General features: G+C 38.6%; 1 protein-coding gene across 2 annotated transcripts in view; it reads right to left on the reverse strand.

The window, feature by feature from the left end:
* Nucleotides 1–27,917, reverse strand: part of dmd (dystrophin) — a 1,291,331-nt gene that overhangs the window by 810,220 nt on the left and 453,194 nt on the right. For both annotated transcript variants that reach the window (XM_048602828.1, XM_048602824.1), the window contains exons 35-38: nucleotides 20,841–20,957; nucleotides 17,908–18,045; nucleotides 12,769–12,921; nucleotides 10,215–10,397 (exon numbers count right to left, since the gene is read on the reverse strand). In XM_048602828.1, coding sequence (XP_048458785.1) covers nucleotides 10,215–10,397; nucleotides 12,769–12,921; nucleotides 17,908–18,045; nucleotides 20,841–20,957 — 591 coding nt within the window. The remainder of the gene's footprint in view (nucleotides 1–10,214; nucleotides 10,398–12,768; nucleotides 12,922–17,907; nucleotides 18,046–20,840; nucleotides 20,958–27,917) is intronic.

Genomic DNA, 27,917 nt, shown 5'->3' on the forward strand with positions numbered 1-27,917 from the left:
AGTCCCTCCCCACCCCCATCTGGCATGTACAGAAAACTGCAGATCTTTGGCAACTGACCTCATGTTTTTCATGATATCCTCCTCCACATCTCAACTTTCAGATACCAGACGATTGTCACCTGAGCAGCCTTCAGAGGAACAGCAAGAACTGCACCCAATCTTGGAGGAAGAAAACTCTTATTTAACCTAATAATCGCAGCTACCAGACATCAGTACTGAGCAAACGTGAGAGAGTGTGGAATAACTGCAAATGGTGAGTCACCTGACAGTGGTTGGCTACGGCGCTAGAATAGTTGCTGTGCCAGCTCACTGGAGTGTAGTTCAGAGTTGTTTTTCAATGATTAATCATTTTCACTTAATCAAGCAAATGAAAAATTAAATTGTTTTGTTTAGGGCGGCACGGTGGCTCAGTGGTTAGAACTGCTGCCTCACAGCACCAGCGACTGGGGTTCAATTCTACCCTCGGGCGACTGTCTGTGTGGAGTTTGCACATTCTCCCCGTGTCTACGTGAGTTACCTCCGGGTGCTCCGGTTTCCTCCCACAGTCCAAAGATGAGCAGGCTAGGTAGATTGGCCATACTAAATTGTCCCATAGTGCCCAGGGATGTGTAGATTAGGTGACTCATAGGGGGACGGGTCTAGATGGGATGCTGTGAGGGTCGCTGTGGACTTGTTGGGCCGAAAGGCCAGTTTCCACACTGTAGGGATTCTATGATCTTCTATTCTATGATTAACTGTGATAAGCTAATAAAAAAAGAGTTCTGTAACGAAGAAAGCCAAATGGCTCAGGATAAAATTAAGGTCACGAGTTCCTGGTGCTACGCTTGCTTTTATGGATCAAGCTAACGTAAACCGTCAAAATGATTTGAGGTAAAAGACTTTTACAGAAACAGAGTTATGTCTTAAATTGGTTTAGTTAATTTTATAAGTTAAAAATATGCAAAATGTATTAATTTTGTACAGTTAATTTGAAGAAGCATTAACAGTTACTTTGGAGTCGCACATGGTTTGTTTTGTTTGAGGGCATTGATAGGTTTTGCACAACATTCAGATGTATCTGATGGGACATGTGAGACGTTGTTAAATTGTGATGGGATGACTCTATGTGCTCTGGATAGACACACTAATTGTTCATTGGTGCCACTTTTTCTTAGTAAAGAGATATGGAATTGGTTAAATTAATTAATTTCACCAAATCAAGATAGACCATTAGACAATTAGAGTTCAGGATATCTCTGATCATGCACAGAGGTCAGCCATGGTTAATGAGTGCTGATTCTTCATGGTTGGATGCACAAGCGAGGAAGACCGAAGACTGAATGAAAACTTCAGTCAACAGAATAAACAGACCTGTGCCCGATCAACCACAACTTTTAACATGTATCGTTTATTTTATACTTACTAATTTCATTGGTTAGGGGCTCTTGCGGTGCAGTGGTAGTTTTTCTTTCTATTCATTCATAGGATGAGGGCATTGCTGGCTAGGCCAGCATTTATTACCCATCCCTAATTGCCCAGAGGGCAGTTAAGAGCCAACCACATTGCTATGGGTCTGGAGTCACATGTAGGCCAGACCAGGTAAGGATGGCATTTCCCTCCCTAAAAGGACATTAGTGAATCAATTGGGTTTTTCCTGACAATTGACAATGGATTCTTAATTCCAGATTCCACGATCCGTCGTGGTGGGAATCGAACTTTGGTCCGCAGAACATTACCTGGGTGTCTGGATGAACAGTCCAGCGATAATACAACTGGGCCATTGCTTCCTATGTTTCTACCTCTGTGTCAGCAGACCATGTTTAAAGTCCCACCTGTTCCAGAAATGTGTAATAACATCTCTGAACAAGTCGATTAAAATATCTAAACTTGGCTGTTTGCTATAAAAACTTCTGAAAACATCTTGTAACTAATCAAGACTAATAAATTTGACTTCTGAAGAAGGGTCACTGGACTGTAAACTTTAACTCAGTTTCTCTTTCCATCGAGGCTGCCAGACTTGCTGAGTTTCTCCAACAATTCCTGTTTCTCTTCTAGTAAACTTTTAGATTGAATTTGAGAGAACCAGCCTCTAACTGTAATTGACAAATAGGTTTTACAATTAAAGTGAATGCCAAAACTTTAAAGGAGTTGAAGGCCAGAGACCAGTTCTGGTATAATGGACACAGGTGAGGCTTTGATATGACAGCATTCGAGAGATGGTTGGTACATAGGACCACCTTTTAAAGAGCAAATAGGTTTCTGGTTTCAGAACTCTTAACGTAGAGTTTCACGTAGTGATTTCAGCCTCTCCTTTCCAGTGAGAAGGCAGTGCTGGCCAACTTCATGACAGTACAGGCAGAGTCATACAGGATATAACAACACAACACACAGGATTCTTCAGGGGCTCGACAGAGTTAGCGCTGAGAGGACGTTTCCCCTCATGGGAGAGTCTAGCGCCAGAGGTCTCAAAATAAAGGGGTGCCAATTCAAGACTGAGATAAGGAGGAATGTCTTCTCTCACAGGGTTGAGGGTCTTTGGAACTCCTTCCCACAGAGAGCTGCGGGGCAGTGTCCTTATATATATTTAAGGCTGAGATAGGTAGATTCTTGACCAGTAGAGGAATCAAGGATTAAAGGGGAAAGGGCAGGAAAGTGGGTATGAAGAGTGTTGGATCAGCCATGATCTTGTTGAATCGTTGAACAGAGTTGAGGGGCTGAGCAGCCTGCTTTTTACTAGGATGACAGCATATCACTGCCCTCGTCAGCACTCATTTCCTATTTCCATTCAGTCTAGACTGTTTCCACCCATGCCAAGAGGCATAGGGCAAACCTCAGGATCCAGAGTTGCTTGACACCATTGGCAGTCTTCTTCACAGTGTGTCAGCAACATTCAGACAGTCCTGCTACATATGTCCACTGGGGTTGTACTCCACCAGACCACAAAGCCAGGCATATGCACCCACAAAAACACTCAATTTATGTACAATGTCAAATAGTTAGTTTTATAAAATATATTGTTGGATAAAGAGGTTTCTTTTTGTCAATGACTTCTATTGCAGGATTTTGGCCAAGGGGATGTAAGGCTTCTGTGCAAAGATGGATTGAAATTATGGAGAAACTTTGATATTGTGATGATGTCTTGGAAAACAAATACACAAAGATTCACCAGCCATTCACTGTGGGCTCCACAATGTCCCTTATGGCTACATGGCTCTCATTACAGGTACACTGGCCTTACCCAGTCAGCTGGCAGAAGAGATACTAAGCCAGACACAATGTGTAAGGATTGTATTAGGGACTAGCCAGCACACATCATTCCATACTTGCACCCACCTTATGAGTGAGAGAACAAAATCAGTGATGACTTCACACATCTCTGGGGAAAAAAATTAATTCTATGCATGAACTTTTCAAAGCAATACACAGCCATTCACAGTTTTATGTATTCTGGGCAGATCACATGTCCACTTTCCCTCGTAGCAAATTGGTTTGCTTCGAAACTAGAAAAAGCACTACCTCTCGCAGATTCAGTGCTGTCTTACAGGATGTTCAAGCATTTCAAGGCAGCTTAGCAGTCAATGTGCTCTCTGAAATATTTCTGATTCCTCAGAATATTTCCTCAGGATTCATCTCAGCCCACTGCCTTTCATGAGGACTTCACCACACAACATTTAAATATCTTATTGAGACTACAGCCTTAACAGCTACCTAACTTTAGATGCATGCAATGTGCATACAATGTCTCACTGCTGTTCCTCCCTGATGGTCAGTGGGACATACAATGTATAGATTCCTCAAAGTGGATTCTTCACCCGAAGACTACAACCACGCAGCCGCATGGACAATGAGACACTTATTCTACAACACAGAAGGTCAAGGTCTGTAAATAAAAAAAGGTACCCACATATCCTTTGCACTAAGCAGGCCTGCTTGCCATATTACTGATGGAACGTTAACCAATTAAACAAAATCCAGAGGCAGCTCATTCAGCCTGGTTGTGGGTTTCCATGAGGTTATCTCTGGCCTCTCAGTTTCAGCGATGCATCACTCTGCCATCTCTCTTGGTAAGGCCTCCTGGTCGATGTGCAGATCCTCAGTCTAATGTTCATCCTCGGAAGATTGCTGTTTCTCCCTTTTTCCATCTGCATTCAGGAGCGCTCCCCCATGCCCATTTTGTCAGCTTCAGTTGTGAAGGACACAATTATCCCAGGAGGTAATTTCTGAGCGAGGCTGCAAGGTTCTGCTGGTCATCGAAGGCATATCTGGAGGAGGCCTTTGGTCTGTTCCACCAGAATTAGAATTAGGGTTTTATTGCCATGTGTACTCAACTACAGGAATACAGGAGTACTGTGAAAACCATACAAAGTTGTCATTCTCTGGCACCATGTTAGGTACAAAAAAACTAGAATTAACAGAAACAATTATCTTGGATAGAAAACCAAAGCAACCATTTTAGATGCAAAAAAAAAATTAAAAACAAAAGCAAGAAATGGAGTCAAGAAGAAAAGGAAAGGTATGGCCCTGATGGAAGTTAAAGCACGAAGAGCGTTGTGTCTTCATTCTGAGTGTTAGAGAAGCGTTTGGAAAGCTGACAACTACATTTGGAGGGGTTACCCTCGACTCCCAGCAGTCATATTCTTATATGGGCCAAGAACCTGGAAAGGAGGAAGCAACCAAGGAGTTCTTTCATACCAAAAGTCACAACAGTTCCCAGGATATTTAGTGCAGTTTTTTGAAAACATTAATGGAGTAAAAGCCTATTCTGTAGATGAACTCTGCAGGTTGGTGCTAGTGCACTCTCAAAACTATGTTGGTGCAGACTTTAGTGCTTTGCACCTGGGGTAGGCCAGTGATCATACAGACTGCTGTTGTCTGAGCTGCCCAGCTGCCCTCAGCACTGGAGAAGTAGAAGAAAGACTGTGCTGTGGAGAAAACAGCACCAGCCATAGACTGGAACCACTTAAGTGTTGGGGATTGGGAAATGGCACTCCAGTCTCGAGTTGCTCCTTGAAAGGAGCTACGAGTATAAAAATTCAGGGCAGCTGTCACCTTGATAGCCACCCTATCCTTCTGAGCACAAGGCCTCCTCCAACAGATGATACAGTTCAGAGATGTTGGGCCAGGATAACCTTAACCTGTGCCTGACGACCTTTTAGACCATTGAAGAAAATGACAGCGAGTCTTGGAAAAGTGGAAACTTATCATTCTCTTCTACCTCCTTGGTGAATCTTGTTCTAACATAACAAGGTGCACAGCTGGATGAACATAGCAGGCCAAGCAGCATCAGAGGAGCAGGAAGGCTGACGTATCCTACTATCTCTGAATCTTGTTCTGTTGTTTTTCCCCTCAATAGGCTGAGCAGCAGCTTTTGGGATTACTGTTCTTCTCAAGCTTGTTGACAAAGTCATGCCTACTATTCCCTTCTATACTGTCTTTGGAGTAGTACCAAGGCAATAATTCTGGCAATGGCATTCTTTATGTGAGCAGACCTTCTGTGGGGAATATCACAAAGATAACACATTATATTGAAAGAATTCTTTCAGCCTTTATCGCCATAACAATGAAATGTCATGTTATGCCCTTACACAATGTGGCATGGAAGCTTCGCAAGGAGGTCATTGTCTTGCCTCCAAAAGATGCTCTGAGGTACGTCACATCATACAATTATGCCATGCACAAACAGTTTTCATCCTACACCTGGAAAAGAATGCTGCCAGTAAGCAACCATGACAGCTCCGAATGTGCCCTCCCTCAACCAAACAAAAGACTCTCTTCCACACCACGGACCATTTCCTCGGATACCTGCCTCTCAGTATACAAATCTAGCAGCTATAAAATGTGGTCTTCCAGTGCTTACTATGGAATGTGGCCGTGAAATACTAATTTCGTGCATGGCTTTTCAATGTCTTGTTCTCACTACACTTACTTAGTTGGCAATGACAAGGAGGCAATTGCATATTGTAATGTTAATGATTTATTGAGGCTACAATGTGTAACTGCAAGATTGGAAAATAAAGGACCACTGATGATGTAAGAATTGAAGCCAGAGGTGTGGTTTTGCTGAAACAGTGCAGGCATGATTATTGAAATTGCATCTAGGAGGTCCTCCAACCAGCTTTATTCTGCACTCAAAAAAAAAACTACAGTAACTTGCTCTGTCCACTTTACTAGCAGTATCAGTCTATTTGTACATTTATTGTGCAGTTGACTTTTGATCCGATGTGGCAAGGTGAAATGTTGTTTCACAGAAAGTAATGTGCAGACTCTCTGCGACTCACGAATTCTCCCCATTCCTTCATGATTCCTTCTGTGATGATGTGCCTGTGACGCCCGGGACTATTTAGCACCCCCTTGTACTATTTCTGGTGAGCCCCTTTATGTCACTATTAATGTGCAACATTATCCCAAGCATCAGACTTCCGAAATTGCCATGATGTTACTGGCCCCAAACCCTTCACAAGTACAAGTCAGCGTTCTCTCAACCTGTTTGAATCCTCCATTCCACAGCTCACAGTCCCTTCCCATTCACTGTGTGATCCCACCCTACCATCTGCAATTGCCTCCCATCACAATCAGCATTCCCCCAGTGGCCAGTCCAATGAAGCCCATCCCCAAATTGGAGTTGCTGCTTTCTCCAGGACTCCATGAGTTTGTTCCATTACACCCATATGGCCAATAGAGATCAATTCCTCAGGACTGACCATGGCCCACTCCCCAAAATGACTTGGTCGACCAGCTCCTACTAACCACAGCCCACAGGCTTCCCTGGTCCTGAGTGACGGACCTGTAACCCTTGGACTGCAGGATTGACTGTGGACCTTTGCCAGACTGCAAGTACACAGATTCTGGAATCTGGTTGGACGAAATACCAAAGTGGCCAACCACCAGGACTGGAATGGGCAAGCTCCTTGACTGACTGCAGTTCCCCTTCACCTCAGTTAGGACTGCTCCATTTGGCCTTTCACACATGGCCATTTGCTTGAAGCACAGGCAGTGTGCCTGCCACTTAAACTTTTGGCATTTGCTGCTGGTCTCAAGGTGATACAGCATGGTGCCCCACAGTGACATGTAGCTGACTGATAGACTGTTTAATGCTCCCCACCATCGCAAGCTGCATCTCTCCTTCTGCACTCAATAAAACAGTACAAGTCACAGAGGCTAGCATCCTGTAACTAAGCACTAAGGATCCCAAGCACTAAGAAAACAATGTGACCCACAGAGAGGTTTGCAACCTGCGAATAAGTGAAGTCAGTGAGTGCGCACCCAGAAAGCAATGTGAAGTATATAGAGGCTTGCAGCCTTCAAGTACGCACTAAAGTAGTTAGCAACAAAGAAGGCAAGTTCAAAGCTGTAAGGTGCATCCTGTTCAGATTTGTGTATGTCTATGTTGCAGGGCCATCTGACAGAAGTATTCAAGTCATAGGTGTCACTGAGTTTCAAAGTAAAGTGTTGAGGAGCTGAAATGGTGTCCAGGTTCCTCTGAGAGCAGGCTTGATGATCTGGTGAGGATAGTGGTTTATCAGTAATGAACAGCATGGGAAAAAGGCTGGCTCTGTTGGTTGTGGAGCATGTAGCAATGCTATTGTGAAGAAACAGCGGTGCGGTGGCCCCAAGAAACATTCACTAAGCTGCAGCCGCCAGGTACGTGCTCTGATTTACATATCGGGAACGTGCCTTAGCCAATTTCAAGGAAAAGGAGAAAGGAGAAAGGAATTGGAAATGGCATAGAAATTTGACAAGTTGGATCCTAAATGAGATGCAAATACATAGATATCTAAGACAGAGATAGATGGATTCTTGATTGTCAGGGGGAATCAAAGGTTACAGGGAGAAAGTGGGGAAATGGGTTTGGGAAACCTATTAGCCATGATTGAACGCAGAGCAGACTCAATAGGCCGAATGGCAAAATTTCTGCTCCTTTGCTTTATGGTCTTACACAGTGGTCGCCACTCTAAGGTTAAATTACAAAGACATTTATGGCTTGAGGGGGAAAAGTATCAGGAAAAACTTTCTTGCTATTGAGAATCTGATTCTGTTTCATGCTACTGTATTTTCCCACCTTTCTCATCATGATTCACGTCATGCCAGGGAGGGGAAAATTCCATCTATAGACTTAAACATGGAATTTTACAACCAAATAATAAACGGAAGGATATCACAAGTGTTACCCTGAAAGATAGTTCACACATTCCAGTGAATATCCATAGCCACGGTAGGGGATGGGGCATGGAATGGAGGATGTGGTGGTGGAGGAATTTGGTCTGTTTTCTGAGCACACCACTGGAAGAGGAGTTAGTCAGTCAGAGATCTCATTGGTAAAATCACTGAATAGGGCAGGTATCAGAAGCTTATCATTTCTAGAAATATTCTGAACACAGTATAAGGAAACAGACAAGAAAAGGATTCAGTGGCAAGACGAACCATGGGGAAACCTGACCTAATAAGGGGAAGGTTTTTCACTGCAAGTCCAAAGCTCTCCATAACCTGGAGCACAAAGCATAAAGAAAGATCCTTACTTACAGCATTGTGGCTTATTAATTGCTTCTATTGTTCTTAAGGAGATTTCTGTGGCTTACTGAGTCATTGAGGCTTGATTACAACCATTGATGCATATTTCCCTTTTCCATCTGTAAAAATCAAATCTCCTTCAATAGTTTCTGCCTATTAAACAAACACCTTTTCAGTCTACCTTTCATAAGATTGTAGAAGCAATTGACAGACACAGGAGATAAATTAAGCATCATTATGAACAATGTTTTGAGATGTAACACGAAGGTTACGGAAGCCAATTTGCCTTGTAATTTTGCATAGTCCATCTCTTTCAGATACAGACATGCTGCCAGATGAGAAGCAGGCAACTTTTTGATGGTGTAATCAGAGTTAGGCACTTTGCATTTGGTTCATAACACTGGCTCTAGATTGAAATTGGCATACAATTAAGTCAGCATTGAGTCACACATGATCTGCCAGGCCTTACCAGCATTCCTTAAAGAGATTGCTGGAGACTGCTTGTAGGGAAAAAAAATCAACCAGAAATTCATCAGACACAAACCAGTAAGCAGTACCAGACTGCCTGATTGGTTTCTGCAGCTAACATCTTCAATTTACATAAGGCTTTAGATCCAATTTTAACTGGCCGTCAGGGTAATGGACTGGCACACAATTCTGACATTTCATTGGGTTGCATAATTTTTTGGGAGCAGCAAATCCAATCTCTCGACCAAAGTATTGCCTTCATACATCAGAGGATTATACAGTTATGCCCCAAGGTAATGCGCTATTATACCATTAGATACAGACGTTTCCTAAATCTATTGTTACAGAAGTGACTCCCACTGCTTTATCAGCCAGACCAAAGGCTTATCCTCGAGAAGTTATACCATCTACTTGAACAGCAGGTCTAACAGTCAGATTCAATATTTGACTTAATTATTGGTGAAAAGTTAGCAAAACTAATCTTTGTTTCCCAATCATAATGACATTTCGTTAAAACTTGTCAAATCTGAACATCAAACACTTGCAATGCCCAAACATTGCTTGTTGAAATGCCTCATAAACGTTACCTGTGCTTGAAGGGTGAAAGTCAAAGAGAATATGAAAAGACAAATCAGACATTGGGATGGTCCTCTGTATTTAGACAGATTTTCATTCAAAGTAAGTTTTTAGTGCTACTTTGTTCTTTAGGATCAAGGACACACTAAAATTCAAAACAGATGGAAGGAAAATTGAGTAAATCAACAAGTAAGTAATCTTTAAATCTTATAGATTCAAGGAATACTATGACAGACAAGGTTTTCCACATAATGAAAGACAGCAATTAATACCACTTTTTCAAAATAAAAAGTTGCATGGAATGAACTCTTTACATGAATGGTTTTTAAATCAATTTCTGAATACTGCATCAATTCAGACTTCAAACATGCTGCTCAGAATTTGGATGTAATGAGACCATGAGGCAAATTAAAGAAAAATAAAATATATGTCATTTACCTCCATTAATCAGAAATTTGCCAATCATATGTTTCAGGTTTGGAACAGTTGTGCCTTGCAGTCCCTGAATAAATCGGTTTAGTAAACAATATTTTGCAAAGATGGAACATTTGATACAAACCCTAAGGTTGCATCTGCTTTCAAACAAACACGACATGATTATTAAAATATGTCTTTTTTTTTGCAGGAGTTCATCTTAGCAAAAATTGCAAGCAAATCTTTAAAGCTTGCTTTGGGAAACTCACAATTTGTGGATAGTTCAACCTTCGATATTGAACAAATTTGCTCTCAATGTCATTCCAGCGTTTGTTGAGCTGGATCAGCTGCAGCTCCAGTGCCTTAGCAGCTCCTTTCTTTGACAGGCTCTGTGCTTGCCTGCACACAGCATTCAGGTCTCCCCTCTTCTCTTCCAGTTCTGCATCCATCTCCTAGTGAGTAAAACCATACGGTCCCAGAGCAGTTAGCTAGCTATTGTCTCAACTTGAAGAAAAACTAAACAAACTGAAATAAAACATTTTCAACTTCTTTATTTAAGCATCTTGCTTCATGAACACATCATAATTTTATCAAATAACGGGATAGCAAGGCAATGTCCTAAATAGCATTGAACCATTGTCTTACCATTTGCAAGCCAAAACCAGTGCTATAGAGTATTACCTAAGTGGTCAGTTCTCATGGGTGAACTTAAGACACAGTTTACTAATCTGGAAAAATGGAGTGTTTTAATAACGCAATGTAGCACAAACCAGAAACAGCTCACTTTCAGAGAGTTTGGTCTTCTCTCAGCCAGTTTCGTGGTAGTGGTGCATTGCCAACATGAGGTAGTTATCAAGAAAGGAGCAGCTGTATTGCTGAGAATAGCTGGAGAAAGAACCACCTGCTTTAAGTCAGCATTGGCATTTTTGACTACTTTTGTAAACTTCTGTCAGCTTAAATCTCAGGAGGCAGCATTGCAACAGTACAGACTGTGGGCCTCAAAGAAAGTTGGTATAAAAAATTCTAGTTATCTGTCGTGTGGATTTTTAACATCAGTTTGAATCTGACAGTAAGTTAAGGAAATCTCCAAGCACCCAACATCAATGACATAGTTAAGAAGGCGAAGCTGCAAATCATAATAAAGTATCCTCGAGACAGTAAACTGCTTTTTTCACTTTTAATTAAAATATTATGATTAGAGTATATACGATTAGAGTATACAATATAAGACGAAGGTAGAAATATCATAAAAGAAACTTATTAAAGAAGTTTCTTTTGAAAAATTGTTTTTTTTTGTGAAAAATGGTGGAGAAATTTGAATTTCCACAAGAATAAAACTAAGTTTTTTTAGGGCTTGTGAAGCTATTCAAATATAATTATAAACTTAATGTGCAGTTGACAATCCAGTTAACCACATATAATAAGGTACATTTTCTTCCAAGGGTTTTTATACTGAGATCAATTATGCAAAATGGAAGCTTTTATCAGTTCAATAATTTCTATTTGATAGGATACTGCAGAGACTTTGGAAACGCAGCCTATGGTGAAACAGAAAATTCCAAAAAAAAATAGTGTTAGGGATTCTATGTGCTTGCTCTAAAGGCTGCTGTCAGCTTCAGGCCAACAAAGACTGTGAGCACTGACAGCTCCACAAAATCTGGAGCATCACTTTGCTTCAGCTGGAGTTAACCTTTGTGATTCTTGACTGGAAATGGTCATACAAATGCAATTGTAAAACACTATAAAGGACATTGCATTGCTAATTTTGAAATTACTAATCTGGATGGATATATCAAAATTACTGATAATAATCTTTTCAAGGATTCAAGTTATGATAACACAATAATCATAGTTTAAGATTTAACAAGGGTTCTTTGAAGTTGAAAAAACGTTTGCATTAACAAATAGCTGCCTAAAGCATAAGCGTGCTAGTTTACTCTATTGGCTAGCCTGTTGATTGTAGTATTGGGTGATTTTTCTCCTGATAAAAGCAGTTCCTTTATCTTAAAATCTGCTAATTATTTGTAAGTCAAAATGACAAAGCAAGTGAAGAAGCAAATGAAAATAATGAATCATTAAAAAAGTGAATCTGACATGTATAAATAAACTCAGGGAAATGTACAATGACAACAGTGATACATGTTCTGAGCAAATAAGTGAGAGAGAGAAGCTATAGTGGTAAGGCCACACACATTATCAGACAGTGCAGGGACCATACAACTGTCCCTTAACTGTTCTGCGCATAACAACAATAACCAGGCAATTGATTTCCTGTAATAAATGAGATTTAAAACAAAAGAACATCCCAATTACGTTTGTGTCAACATATAAGAAATACAATTTTAATATAGATCACAGTACCATTGGTGAGAGTCAGGCAATTTCTATTCCAGGTTTTATATGGAGTGTAAGATAGAACTATTGATAACTTAAAGGCCTCACATACACTGACATCGGGAGGAATAAAGTTATTAAATTCACATATCTTCTGCCTTCAAATTCTTCACCCCATCAAATTTTTATTAATAACCACATTTAAAAAAATTCAGCAATATCATCGATAAATTAAAAACCATTGCAGATTTTGTATAAATGGAAAAAAAAGACTAAACGCGTTTCGGCGCTTTCACCAATAGAACATAGGCCGCCGGCAAAAAATCAGTAGATTATGATCAAACAATCTGACTAGAATAAATGCACCAGAAGGTACAAGATATGTTACAAAGGAGTGCACACGTATCCAAATCTTCAGTTACAGATGACTATTTTTCCTCTGATTATAGAACGAGAAATGCAAACACCTGTTTTTAAAAGAAATGTTACCTTCATCTTCTGGACATCTTTGGGTTCTGGAAGCCTGGCTAATCTTTTCTCAATGTCATCCAACCACTGCAAAAGATTGTCAGCCTGCTTCTTGTACTGATACCAATGTGGAGAAATCTCCAGTGCTTTCTTCCTCCTAATTGATCTTAAATCCTGTTTAAAAAGGTCAATGATTATTACTTGTTAGCCATTGCATAATAAGAGCACAAAGTATCAGAAACACTTAGCCTAAGTTCACAACTTGTTCAAGGCATATTTATTTTCCTCCTGTGTTCCATTCTGATGTCTTTGCTTAAAAAAAAAACTCTTGTCTGAAACAAAGTTAATGATGTAGGTTGATGATCTTTCTTGCTAAGTCATCAAACTGAAATATTGACATTAATACCGAATAGGGGTCCTGAGTCCACACTTGCTGGAAGCCAGACAAGCAAAACTGTTTTCCTGGAAACAGCCTGCTACTTGTCTACCTCTGCAATTGCTTTGTATTAAAGGCAGTGATTGGTCCAGTCACAGGGCCAGTCTGCTGGGGAGAGGTAGGTGTTCTTAAGCTAAGAGGCTGGCTCAAAATGGAGGCTCTTGCAAAACCCTAAAATGTAATTTATATAGGGGGACATGGCAGAAGGCCAACTGGATTGCAGAAAAACTCCTTCACTCAGATCTTTGGGAGATATAACCTCTGACCCTCTGACTCCAATCACCTACAGGGTTGTAACCTGCATGAAGCAGGTAACCTCCCCATACAGTGAGTGTGCCTGTGTGTGTTTGCATGATTGAGAGTAAGCAAGTGAGAATGTGTGAGTCAGAATGGAAGGGTGAGTGAATAAACAAGCATGAGAGTTTGAGCATGAGAGAGTGAGATTACGGGTGTGTGCTGGTTTGTGAGTGAGTGTGAGAGTGAGGGTCACAATGTCTGAGTACATGAATGTGTGCATGTGTGCTTCAGTGAGAGTAAGAGAGAGACAGCATGTGTGCATTTGTGTAAATTTGCTGCATAACTTTCCTACCTACCCTGGGGAACATCCTTAGCAGTGGGAAGGCATGGAGACGTTTGCTCAGTTAGCAGCCTACTATCCATGCAATCCTTCTACACCCCCACTCCAAGCTGCTACCATTGGACAGGGAAAGCTCTGCTCGTTAGCTTGGTGCTTTCTCTGAAGATGCTATCTTTGTTCTTTGCCAACAGTGTTGTTACTAATATGATAATCTCTGAAATTGTTATCATCTGTTTAGATTAGCATTTAAAGATAAATCCAAAAAGCTAATAACACAAGAAGAAAATAATGCTTCAAAATTTCACATGTCACACTTCAAAGCACAAACTTCATTGCATTTAAAATAGTTAAACTAAAAAAGCAATTAACACCAGAAATTATAACTACACATGTTTTGGACATGGATTTATACTTTCCTAAATAGCCTCACTTTCAAACATAATGTAAAATCCTATCATATTGTGGTCAGTCATTCCTTGAGGTACTTTTACAAGGAATTTGTTCATTAGCCCTGTTTCATTACATTATACTAGATCAAAAGTAACTTATTGAGGATTGTTTCTCATAAAATGCTTTAGAATACCATCCCTAATGCACTCCAACAAGTTATCCTCCAAGCTTTCGTGCTTAATTTTCACTGAAATGGAGAAATAAATTTATTTTGCAACCATTCAGGATTTACTATTAAATTTAGTTCTACCTGTCAAAACATAACCATCTTCTGAACTGCCCGTACTGCAGAAAATATTTCTACCCAAAGGTCTGAAAATGGGTCATCTATTGTTCTGTTTTCTTTCCCTTCTGTTTAATGATCTCACCTTTTCAGCTGTTAACCACTCAAGTCAACATGGCCCTGGCCTTTTGATTAACATGATGCTTCTTGAGTTGTAATTAATTCAGGCATGATTTAATTTTATTTACACCATAAGTTACCAGTATTAAAATTAGATTTACTTGATGTATGTTTCAATAGTTCAGATTAGCAGCAATTACTGAGCCTCTGTGAATTTAAATAATAACTATTTAATATTGTACAACAATATTACCTTACAGTAGTATATCGAATGCTGCTAAAACCAAGGTTGACTCTCCTCGCACGTTTCTGTTATGTGATTACTTATATCATCACAATGGGACGTGCTATTTACACAGTCTCGAACACTAATCCTTTTAAATCTTATACTACACTCCCAATTCTCTACCATTACTATTTAGATCCCTGAAACCAAAGCATTTGTTTTAGAACAAAAGTTATGAACTTAAGTATTCCTGACAAGTCATTTGCTGAAGAAATCTACAGTCACTCTTACTTCTTACATTTTTTCCACAAGTTTTGCTAATTACCTACGATTTTTTTCAGGCCTTAGCTAGCACAACAGTGATGAATGCTTCAATAGCTGATTATTGTTCTCTTAAGTCAACAGCTAAAAGATGCATGTGATTCAACCAATGTCCTTCACACAGATTTCTCCTTGCACATAATATATTCAGTGCCTCTTGCAGCTAAGACCTTACCATGTGGGAAGGATGATCAGGAATCCACTCAATATCATTCCATGGTACAGTGAAATGAAACAAGTAAGAATCCAAACCCTAATTTTACATGTTACAGCACTATGTCATATCTCATCAAATATGGAAGAGCTCAAAAATGTAAAAGACCTGTGTTGTACTTATTACCTTTGTTAATCACTACTTTCAGAGTGAAGTTATCCCGCAAATATACTTGAATAGCTGGATCCCAAATGTACAATTTCCATTTCCACTCAACGAAGTTTGATGATTGATAATGGAGCTATGACAACAGCAACATTTTCAAAGGTTGCAGATTAAATATGGGTAACTTTTTAAACTGTTGTGGTTGGTCATTGATAAGTAATATTATTTGACTACTTTCTCCAGTATTCACTCCTACATCTTGTCATAAGAAGCAATGTTGCAAGGAGGAGTCATGACATGCTTGCTTTACTTATCTCAGAGGTATGGCCAATCCTCAGAATTTTCCTGCAAGTCTTCAAGTTAATTGCTGACTACATCAGAATCTTTCATATCAAACTGATTAAACATTAACCATGCACCTTCTTTAATGCAACACATTGCCAAAGGGATAGTATGTATGATACTGTACTTTACATTGATTTAATGAAAGCTTAATTTCCTAAGCATGAGCTTGAAAGTAACAGATGGGAAAATCATGGGCAAACTGCCTGTTATTTGCTGCTGTGTGCTACCAGGAGGTAAGGTCCCAAATGACAGTACAACTCATCAGATTATTCACTTTATGCAAACCTTAGACACGGGAAATTGAACATTTCCATTTCTGTTACCTAATCACAAATCCACAGTTTTCAAATATACATTGAATTCTCTCAGAAAGGAAGTTCATAAAAAGGCAAAAGCAAAACTTTGGTAAAGATAGTAAGAACTGCCAATGCTGGAGCCAGAGATAACGCAGTGAGCAGCTGGAGGAATACAGCAGGCCAGGCAGCATCAGAAGAGCAGAAAAGCTGACGTCTCGGGTCGGGATCCTTCTGAAGAAGGGTCCCGACCCGAAACATCAACTTTCCTGCTCCTCTGATACTGCCTGACCTGCTGTGTTCCTCCAGCTCCACACTGCGTTATCTCTGGCTCCAGCATCTGCAGTTCTTACTATCTCTAATAAAAGTTAGTGATGTCTTCCGGTTACAATTATGGCACAACAATGCTCTGGAGACCCTCGTGAGCTGCATTATAATTAATCCCTATCAACCAGAAATCAGGGAACTGATGCAATGCTGTGTCCAATGATAAACTTGATCCCGGCATGGTATGGACAGTCACATCTCACTCAACCTTCTGATTATGATTTGAATAAGTGTAGTGAACAAAAGTTACTCATATTTAATCTGCAATCTTTGAAAATGTTGCTGTTGTTCCTCCAAGAGTCAATATTCCTTCAATTCTCTGCCTCTCCCTTTGATGGGAAGAGTCATCATGAGAATTTATGCCATACCTTTTCAGGGGGACTTGTACAGCTATGTGTTCACAATGATAAAGTACTTCTACTTATAGAATTCAGCAATGCAATTGCATATCACTGTTAGGTAGCAAAAGTTAGGAAAATAATGGGCCTCTAACATCAAGGAAAATTGAATGATTCTGTTGGATGTCTTTAACCCTAGCCTGCAAATAAAATTTCAAGGATGAAAGTAGAAGATTGTAGTAGCCTTTATGGCTACTCACAGTGCCATTTACAAATATGTGAAAATCATTATTAGAAATTGTACAGATCTTCAGGCTCAACTGCAATCTCCAAACTATTATGTTGCAGTATATCCTAAGATGTTAAAACTAATAGTTTGTAGACAACTTTTGCTGTAATGCATCTTCCCCCTCAAAGTCTGTAACAGTGACAGAATACAATACCCCTTTGTAGTCCGTATTTAGAAGAAGCTTTTGTTAAATTAGCTGCTTCCCTGCTCAGCCTCTGTATCCAAATTGTAAGAACCAAAGGAATGCACCAAATATGCAATGAAGAAATTCACTATTTTGGCTCAGCTTGTGTTATTATTGTATTAGAAAGGTCAAGTATTGTTTCACATACCTGTTGTACTCAAACAGAGAAATTCTCCCAAGCGACACATTTTTAAAACTGGGAACACTCAAAAATCATATATATTAAGCCATATCTTTGCCTTTGTTATCATCTTTCTAACCAGTCTCCTCAAAGTAAACCACTTAACAGCATTCAGTTCTGTGCAATGGACCATACCTATACATTATCAACCTAATGTCAGTGAGCAACACAGTGCAATTTACTTTGATGTTCAAATTGCATAAGATATGCATTCCTTATTCATTATCTGAAGCTATGGACTAAATATCCAGTGTCGTCTTCAGCACTGTTGCGGAAAGAAATATCATTTTGAGAACTAGCAGCACACTATCTCACTTGATTTAATTTTGTCAATGGTGAATAATTTAACTTGAGGGGCCATCTGCAGAGATTCCAACAAATTGTCCAATTTTGACAGAAACATTCCAAAGTACACAAATGGAATGACCAGAAAGTAAGTAGCCTAAAAAAAGGACAAAACTGTATTTAATTCCTGGTATTCCAAGGGAGTCTCCAGCTGATGTTGATTTAGGAATTGTTGATTGATCATACCTTGAGCATATTAAATTTAGCCTGCAACATCTGCTGCTTCATTCTAATTTCTTCTCGCTTCTTCTCATTTGTGACATTCTGTTGCAATTTGTCTCCCATTTTTGCCAGTTCATTCATTCTCCTCTCATCATCTTCACTCTAGAATATTAATAACGTTGCATTGTAATTACATAGGTCACATTTGGGGACAAAAAACATATATACTTTTCAGAATTAACTCTTCATTCATGTAGCTGGACCTGAAGGGTTTGAATTATAGGGAGAGGCTGAATAGGCTGGGGCTTTTTTCCCTGGAGCATCACAGGCTAAGGGGTGACCTTATAGAGGTTAATAAAATCATGAGGGACAAGGGTGGGGTGAATAGCCAAGGTCTTTTTCCTTGGGTGGGGAGTCCAAAACTACAGACTGTAGGTTTAAAGGTGAGAGGGGAAAGATGTAAAAAAGACTGGAGGGGTAACTTTTTCACGCAGAGAGTGGTGCGTGTATGGAACGAGCTGCCAGAGGAAGTGGTGAAGGCAAATACAGTTACAACATTTAAAAGATATCTGGATGGGTATATGTACAGGAAGGGTTTAAAGAGATATGGGCCAAATGTTGGCACATGTGACTAGTTTGGATTGGAACGTCTGGTTGGTACGGACAAGTTGGGACAAAAGGTCTGTTTCCATGCTGTATCTTCCACTCTCAATCTGGCGGCGGCATTTCAAAAGGAGCTTGTAACGGGTACTTGCTCACTGTGCAATATCAGCCCTTTAAACCTACAATCATGCCCTTAATGATGATCCGAACCAGTACTGAGCAATTCAAAACTTCCATTATGTTAGAAATCATACTCTTCTCAGGAGTAATGGTCAGTTCCAATCTGAAGAACAATTCAACAAAAGATGAGAAATGAAAACAGAAATAGCTGGTGAATCTCAGCAGGTCTGGCACACTGACATAATATTTTTTAAAGGAGATCCAGTGCATTTTAAAATAAGTCACAACTTTTGTTATTTATTTGACAATCTCTAAAACTAGGGCTACAAATAAGGGGAAACATCACACATCATGTGAAAATAATACAATTTTAAAAGCATAACACAAAATTAGATTCTTTCTTAAAATAAAACTGCTGAGCCTTGGAAGTAAAATTATTCTTGTTTATCATTTCAGCAAAGCAAAGGTCAGCACTCTCAATAATCACATTTTTTTTCACAAAAATGATCAGCAGTGGGGATTTCACACACTGTTTCCGATGAAAGGTTGAATTAAAATTGCTGAACAAGAGTTATTGGGTCCTGGATTTGGGTTTTCAATTCCAGTGGAACATGAGAAATCAATTACTAAATATAACACTTTTCACTGAAATGTAAAAGAAAACAATGCACAAGGTTAAAGTAAATTAAGTGGTTTACTCTGTGCTAGCTGAATAAGCACTGTAATTGAACTGAACCAACATTAATGGAATATTTGCCTTTTTGGTGCAAGTCTACAATTATCCAAAGGTTTTGCAAAAGATACTGTTGAACAGTTTCTATTTAGATTTTTCAAAATAGTTATTTGTCATACTTTGACCTTTTCCTTTTGCAAAGTTTGTCAAGACTGTATTCTATAACTTTACAACTATATACTTGTTCATGAAATAAATGTTGAATTTTTCAAACATATACATTTTGCTACATTTGGGAATCCATGTTGATGCCTCTTAAAATTTTTCAGACTTTTTCCTTCTATGTACTATCTAATTATTTTGTTCCCTTTTCCTCTGTGCTTTTGACCACTTCCAGTTCTTTTGTGTATTTTTCCATCTTTCTTGTGTATTTATGCAATAGCATGGATAATAACACAAAATCTGTCACTGAGTCCCTTGAGCCAGTTTGAGTATTCAATTAGGTATTAGTAATCTGTATCTCAACTCCACTATCTGCATTCATAACATAACATTTCATACGTTTGTCAACAAAAGCAATCAAACACTATTATGTTACAGTTCTAAATTTCAAAATCTATTGATAAGAGATCATTGTATTTTAAATGTGCATTACGTGATCTGTAAATAGATAAAAACAAAGAAAATAAAACTATATGAGTGGTGTATGACATAAGAAACTTCATTTTTGATGCTCCAATGTCACCCATCATAACTTTGCAGGAAGGGATTAGTCTGTTAAACCCAATAACCTTGTATGGTTTCTGAAAATTGCTACATTCTTACATTGCAAAGATATGTCAGTGACATAAGCTTATTTTTGAAAAAATATATTAGTTTTCGATGCCTGCAAGCGTGAATGTATGAGAGGAAAGAAAAATACTCTATCTACAGTGATGTTAGATTCAATAATTTCCAACATTGAAATCATTTCTCTTTCCCCAAAGAAGTGGAATGCAAGATCCCGAAAAAAGGTTATGTTACACATTAAACAAACCAACAAATGCTGTAGCATTGTCACATTTTTCATATCCCTGATTTCTCTGCACATTTTCTCCTCTAACTTTGTCTCTCATATTATGGAGATCAAGAGAATGCTCTCATTCCGTGATGTATGATATAAACAAATGCATGTCAGCTAACCCAATGACTAAAATGAGGGTTTTACATGTTTATTTTGTTTAAACAAGATTATATTTAAAATTTCAGATGTGAGCTTTCATATTCTTGCACACTGCTACATCCACATGCCTCTTTGAATTTCAAGGTTGAAATTTCTTAAGTTTAAACTCAGAATTAATGTGTCGACATGTTACTCACGCAACCATGAATTTCTATTGCTATAAGTCTCCACGTTTAAAGAAGAAACACCAATATATAAATAGTGGCAGAATATCCATTAATTATACTATCCAATTTAGAAACAATAATCTTTTGTGTTTAGTCCTCTTGGAAAGTCAGCCATCAATTCAGCATTTGGTTACATCGCTAGTCCTAATATTGCTACTTATGCCCAACTAACCATCTCTTTCTCAAAATCCCCTTCTTTTAGATTCTCTCCTTGTTGTATTTCTGCTTCCAATTCATCAAGCAGTAGCTGGATATTTGTATCAAACTGTTCCAACTCCTTTGGAGATACCTGAAAAATAGGCAGATAGAATTATTTTGTTTAACTGCATGTAAACCTGCCTCTAAATAATCATGTTCACAGGCAATACACAGAACATTTAAACCCTATACTTCGTTCTCAAGTCAGGTTTTTTCTGTCTGTTTACGAATCCTCACAAAACAAAACACAATGATTTCAGTTCAGAATCTACAGCAGTTAGATTAAAATCCTTATTCTAGTTTAGTAACAGGTCATTAACATTACAGGCTCTCCCACTCAGACTAGCAGTAAGTGCTCATAACTTCCAAAAGAAACATGCCCTTTCTCCTCTTACACTGTGATTTTTCATGAGGTGGAAGTGATTTGGTTAATCTTGCAACATACTAAAAATGTAACCAAAGTCAAGAAGAAGCCATTACTTATTTGAAAAGAAAACCTGTAATCATTTGGTACCATGACCAATCTTAAGCCCTGTTTGAATCTTCCAATGATAAGCATCAACACAAGCTCTGAGCATGTCCACCAGTGGAACGTATTCTAGGGCATTCAGACGCTGAGTGCATATATGAAGATGTCATTATCAATTGATGGTGGTGCAGATAATCATTCCTAACTGCAAAACTCACCACAACAACATATCAATAAGACTAATTGGATGAGATTTTTGGAGTGACTGGTAATTAATTGGCCTCAGCGGCACATCACCAATTTTTAAAAAAGGAAACAACTTTGGATAATTGATGATGGGACGAAGCAGATGCAGATCAGTCAGCCCATCAAGCCTTCTTCACCATACAATTAGATCATGGTTCAGCATCACTTTTGCTCATTATTCCCACTTTGTTTGAGGTTCTTGCTTTCTGGAAAGCAATCAATCCCCGTCTGGAACATTCAATGACTCAACATCCACAGCACTGTAGGACAGCAGATTGCTTACAATGTTTCTATTGCTTATGATTGCTTTGAATGAAGGAATTGTTCAACTCAGTTCTAAATGCCTGACTCTTCAGAAACTGTGACCCGTAGTTCTTGATTCCAGTTCAGGGAACCATTTTCTGTCAAGCAGCTGAAAAAAAAATTATGGGGAGCATTTTACATTGCCTCATTAGTGCATTTGCAGGCAGCAAAACCCATATAATTCCCTGGCTGGTCATCCCAACATGCTATCACCATCTTGACCTATCCACAATTTTATGGGTGATTAGGCCTAGGCCAGCTCTCTGACCTTATCCAAATTAAGACCATTAAACAGGCAAATAAGGGTGGCTTTCCACGTAGCCTCAATTTTAAAGCTGGCAGCTGAACTTCAGGAATGGGTTGACATCCAGCAGATCTCATCCTCAAGCCTTAGGTGGGAGGAAGAAACCTCCCTCAATGGCCTCCTTTCCATAGTGGGCCCCAAGGTCTGCAGCCCTTGGAGTTTCTATCCCCTTTGTATGATTGTTCTCAAATAATCACCTAACAGGTTACTGTCTGGAGGTTTGCTGCCCAGTAACACAACTGTCAGCATCTCAGACTCCTCAGAAATCAAACAAAGGGACGTGAAAGCACAGAATAAACAAGAACTGTCCTGATACATTGTGTAATATAACCAGTTTGATGGAAGATATAAATCAGGTTACATTAATGGTGATAACGATCCCATACAAAATGGTTGGTACAATGACTCTGACTTGGGAGTTTTGCCACAAACAGTACAGCAGACTGTGCACAATGTCATTTACCACAAGGGGAACTGAATGCAAGAGTAGGAAAATTATGCTTCAATTATATAGGGCATATCTGGCATACTATGCACAGTAGTGATCCTTGTATTTAATTAAGTGACATATAAGGTGTGTTGCATAAATATTTTAATATCATTATTTTTGAGTTTGGATTTTTGAATTTGAACTGTTGGCATAGGATTTTCTGTGTGTCTGAAAGAATTTAATTATGAACTTGTAAATATTACTATCACCATGGTGTTTCTTTTAAAAGTGACACTGATAGTTTCCAAGGACTTACGGGTTTTTATTTTCTTTGGGAGAGTTTTTATGATCAAACAAAATAGACAGGTGAGAGGTTCTAAAAATCAATTTTTTTAAGCAGAGGGGAAGCATTCATATCTTTGGGAAAAAACGTTTATAAGTTTTAGTTTGAGGAGTTCTATAGGATTCTTAGCTAAGCTGAATGTGCAAAATAGTCACCCCTGATAAACGTGGAAGATTGTTTAGAATTGTTAAAAGTAGGTTACTTTATAGCGTTTTCTTTATATTCATTCATACTACTGCAGTCCATTTGGTCTTGGTAGACCCATTATGCCAGTAACGAGTGAATTCCAGGATTTTGACCCATTGACACTCAAGACACATGGATATATTTCCAAGTGAGGATACGGAGTGCCTTGGAGGGGAACTTGTAAGTGGTGGTGTTGCTATTTCACACTCTCAGTTTCCTGCGTCCAATGTTTCTTCAATAGTTCACTCCATTCTGCCACTCCTGCGGGGCCCTTTCAAATTGAGATTCTCATTCTTTGTTGTCCTACATCAGTCCATACACCCTGTCCCAGAGTCAAGGAAGTGAGAGGCAGAATGATGTTTACATTCATCTGTAGATATGGAAGTCAGGAGTGGAAGAGCAGTAAGAGTTCCAGACCAGAACTGTTTGGTCAAAACCCCAAAGAAGTTATTTTAAGCAGAGGAAATAAGGTTGCTTCTAAGGAGGCTACAGGAAGAAGCTATCAGATTTCCAAGATGGGGAATTAAAGCACAGTTAGATTAAGCCCTAGACGAGTGATAGAGGAGAGCATTCTCTCTGCTGTAAATATTGTAAGGGGTGACTTTGGGACAACTGTGATTATCTTTTAATGTGTGTTATATGGAAACAATTTACGGTTTATTTTGTTCTATCTTCATCTCTTTTGTTTCATAAACTTCTGTTTTATTTTTTGGAACCAAATCTGCACCATGGCATGTTTGTTTCAATGAAAAACCATTTTGCTAAAACTGGGAAAAAATAAAATCACCCATCAAGCCAGATTCAGTCTGGAATGTGACTTGACGAGTAATAGCACCAGAAGGATGTAATTGTCGAAGAAGAAAATCAGAGATGGTTTATTCAAGTGACACCTGGAATGGAGGCATGTGTCTTATGAGCCAGGGCTGGACAGGCTAAGCTTGTAACTGTTGGAGTTTAAAAGAGTTTGGGGTGACTTGAATCAGACAAGATCCTGAGGGGTCTTGACAGGGTAGATATGGACAAGATGTATCCTCTCATGGGAGCATCTAAAATAATGGCTGTCCATTTATAGCAAAGATGGGCATTTCTTTTTCTCTCAGAGTGTCATGAATCTTTGAAATTCTCTTCCTGGATAAGGAGGAGGAAGCAGAGTCCTTGAATATTTTTAAAGCAGAAGTAGGTAGATTCTTGTTAAGTAAACTGGTGAAAGTGTACCAAAAGTGGACAGGAATGCAGATTTGAGGTTACAATCAGATCAGCCATTGTCTTGTCGAATGTCAAAGCAGGCCCAGGCTAAATGGCCATTCTTGCTCCTCGTTCGTGCTCATTATGCTCACTATCTACAACATCATGATAATAGCTTCACAAGTGCACTCAGTGTGTGATATTTCCAGAACCCTATAGAAATATTGTATGTTTAAAAAATTGTTTGGACATTGTACCTGTGTAATCAGCAATAATAAACTAAAAGTGTAAGCTAAAACCCATCTTGATCTCTGTTGAGAGTGTCATTACACATATTAGTAGAGTTTGAAAGGAATTTAACTTCAACCAGCCAAGCATGAAGTTAACAAATTGCTACTTGAATGCAACGAGGGAGGGAGAACACGTACGAATGGAAGACATAAACACGCAAAAGTTGAGACTGAGGTTAGATTCTGTGCACACAGCAACTCATCAGGGATAGCACTAAGTGAATGAATCAGAACTGCAGGTCAACTTTGAGACTGAATTTCCATCTGTACTTTCTGGCAGAATTTGCCTTGCCATAAAAAGTAAGATGAAGCTTGAATTAGTGACTTTTCTTTCAGTATTTTAGGCTGTCATTCTAAACACAGCAAATTCCACTTTCTTAATATCAGCGTACATAGAAACAATATCAACATCCACAAGGACAAAAAAGAATAATTTTGGGAACTAAAATTTTAACAATGACATCATCCAAATTTCTTATGTAAGATGATGAAGTTGGTGTACAATGGAAACCCAACTGAATTCTAGCTTTAAAAGAAATCTTTTTATATAGAATCCCTGTAGTGTGGAAACAGGCCATTCAGCCCAACAAATCCACACTAACCCTCCGAAGAGCGTCACACCCAGACTGTGGATACATTTGGAAAACATAAGAGCTGATGTTTGAAACACTGATTTTTAATCAAGCCACAAATTTATTAAGTAACAAATTAACATTTTGGCAACTCTGCACATCTTTTAAGTTGCAATTCCTTCCAAATTTGTGAACACGTCTGCTGGGATGCTTCAATCCTGGATGAATCATAAAAAGAAAGATTTTGGCATTGTGATCGAAGATTCCAATAATCACAAAGAATGAGCTTGTTACATTTTGTTACTGAGTGCAGAAATGCATTACCATGATTTAGATGTCAAACTTTTAGTCCTGTTTGACCACATTTCCTACGGTAATTGACCAGCTGCAGAGATGATATTTCCCTTCTGTGCCAAACACAAGCTGCATTTCAAAGAATTATAAAAAAACATATATCTCATATCTATTACACACTACAATTCTCTTTACAAAGTACCACATCATTCTCTAATGGATCACTGTAGTGTGAACCCTGCAATAGGAAGGTGATATTCTACCCAGTGGGATGATTACTGTTACTGGTAGTAGCGGGGTTAATGGTGGAGGTAGTGTAGGGGAAGGCTGGGTGACTTTCAACAATTTTACAGGGTCACGATGAATCTTTCAAGAATAACTTCAGAGAATTTAAAGTCAAAGTAAACTAGGTGGGATGGTTATCTCTCACTGATAGATGCCATCTTCAGCAGTGGAATTTTGAAAACTGATTTGAATGGTTTTCAGAATGACAGAATTATTTCTCCAAACAGTTGGCCAGAAATTAGTTGACTGAATAGTGCAGAATGGTAGCCAAATGAAGAGTTGTCTTTATCATTTACTGCACAACATATTTTCAAAACCTTAGATCTATCCCTGTGAAAGAACACATCAAATTTGTAACCTGGTGACTTCTTGCCGGAGATGGGCCAGGAAAAAGAGAGGGATGCAGAGAGGAACCAGAGGTTGAAGATGAACGAATAGTTGATAAACTAGTCAGTCGGTAGGTTTCCTTCAGTCCCTCAGTTGATTTTTGATGACTTTCTAGAAGCTTAAGCTTCACCAAAAGAAGATAGTGAAGAGCATGAGATGGAAGTATAGTTTTTTGATACAGCATGTACAAACTATGAAGCATGAGACACAAAAGGTACAGACCTCTAAAAGAAACAGTAAATACTGTTTATAAAATGGAATTAAATCTGTTTTTAAGATCTTTGTATTGAAATAAACAGTGAAAAATATCAGATTGTGATTCAAAATCAAATTTGCAACAAAACCAAGGCCTTAGAAAGTCCTTCAATGGGACACATGCATTCAGAGAATGAAATACTTTATTGTGGGATTCTTAAGGGAAGATTTCGTCCATTGCTCATGAATGAGCACATACTACATGTCAATAAGTACGCTTAAAAAAAAATCACAATTTTCCGTGTTGTAAATTGGAAAAATATTCATGCTGTTAACGTAATGCTGCTAGACTGTGACATCCTATTTTATTTGCAATACGTATATTTTTCTTTTGAAATTTTTCAACATTATGATTGAATTGGATGAAAATATTATCAGCATTTACAACGCAGAAATAAACCATTTAATTCTATAGATTCACATCAGTTTTTATGCTCTATTTGAGAATCTTCCACCCTTTTTCAATTAACCTTCTTCACCATAATCCTCCCATTCCTTTCTCTCTGTTTTTATTGAGTTTTGCCTGAAATGCATCTATTCCATTCACAGCAACTCATCCTAGGAGTTCCACTTTCTGACCATCCGTTGGGAAGGAGGAATTTTTTCCTGAATTCCTGATTGGATTTATTAGCAACTATTATGATACCCCTAGATCTGAGCTCCACTGCAAATGTAAATTTCCATACTAAATCCCTTCATAAGTTTAAAGACCTCTTTCAGGTACCCCCTCAGTCATCTCTTCTCTGGACCAAATGAAACCTAACTTGTTCAATTATTTCACACTTAATATAATTCTAGTAAATAGTTTCTGCACCTTTTCCAGTGATTCTATATCTTTTTTACGACATCTAAACCAAAGCATTTGCACAATTCCAAGAGCATGATTTAACCAAGTGTGAAAACTTCTCTGCTTTTCAGTTCTATCCATCTAAAAAGCTTGGTTTGCTATCTGTACAACCTACCTGACTCTCTTTTTGTTTATTGACCTGTATATCTGTAACTCCAGATTCCTCTGCTCCTCTACCCATTTAGACACTAATTTTCAAGTAAATGTATGGCCTGTTTGTTCTTACTTCTAGAAAGCCATCACCTCATACTTGGTTTTTGCATAGACAATTTTCCAATTACACATTCCTTTGAGTTTATCCAGAGATTTCAATACTTTCATAAATTACTCATGCATTTACTACACTGTTCAATCTGGTGTTGGCCACAAATTTTGAAATTATACTTCATATTCCAGTGTCCAAGTGGTTATATAAACAATGAACAATGATGATCCTTATGGAACACTTCTACCCAACTTTTGCCAGTCTGAACTACCCAGAAATCCTACACTTTGATTCCTGTTTCACAACTACTTTGTGATTCATATGTCCATTTTTGTCATTTTGTTTTGTCAGTGTATTAAATAGAATATAGTTTCTATCACTGCAATCTGATGATGCCAAGTATATCAGATGAGTCACAGAACGTCTCTGTTTAGTCTAAATTAAATCAGG

Source organism: Rhincodon typus, chromosome 11, assembly GCF_021869965.1.
Source record: "Rhincodon typus isolate 14 chromosome 11, sRhiTyp1.1, whole genome shotgun sequence".
Lineage (NCBI taxonomy): Eukaryota > Metazoa > Chordata > Chondrichthyes > Orectolobiformes > Rhincodontidae > Rhincodon > Rhincodon typus.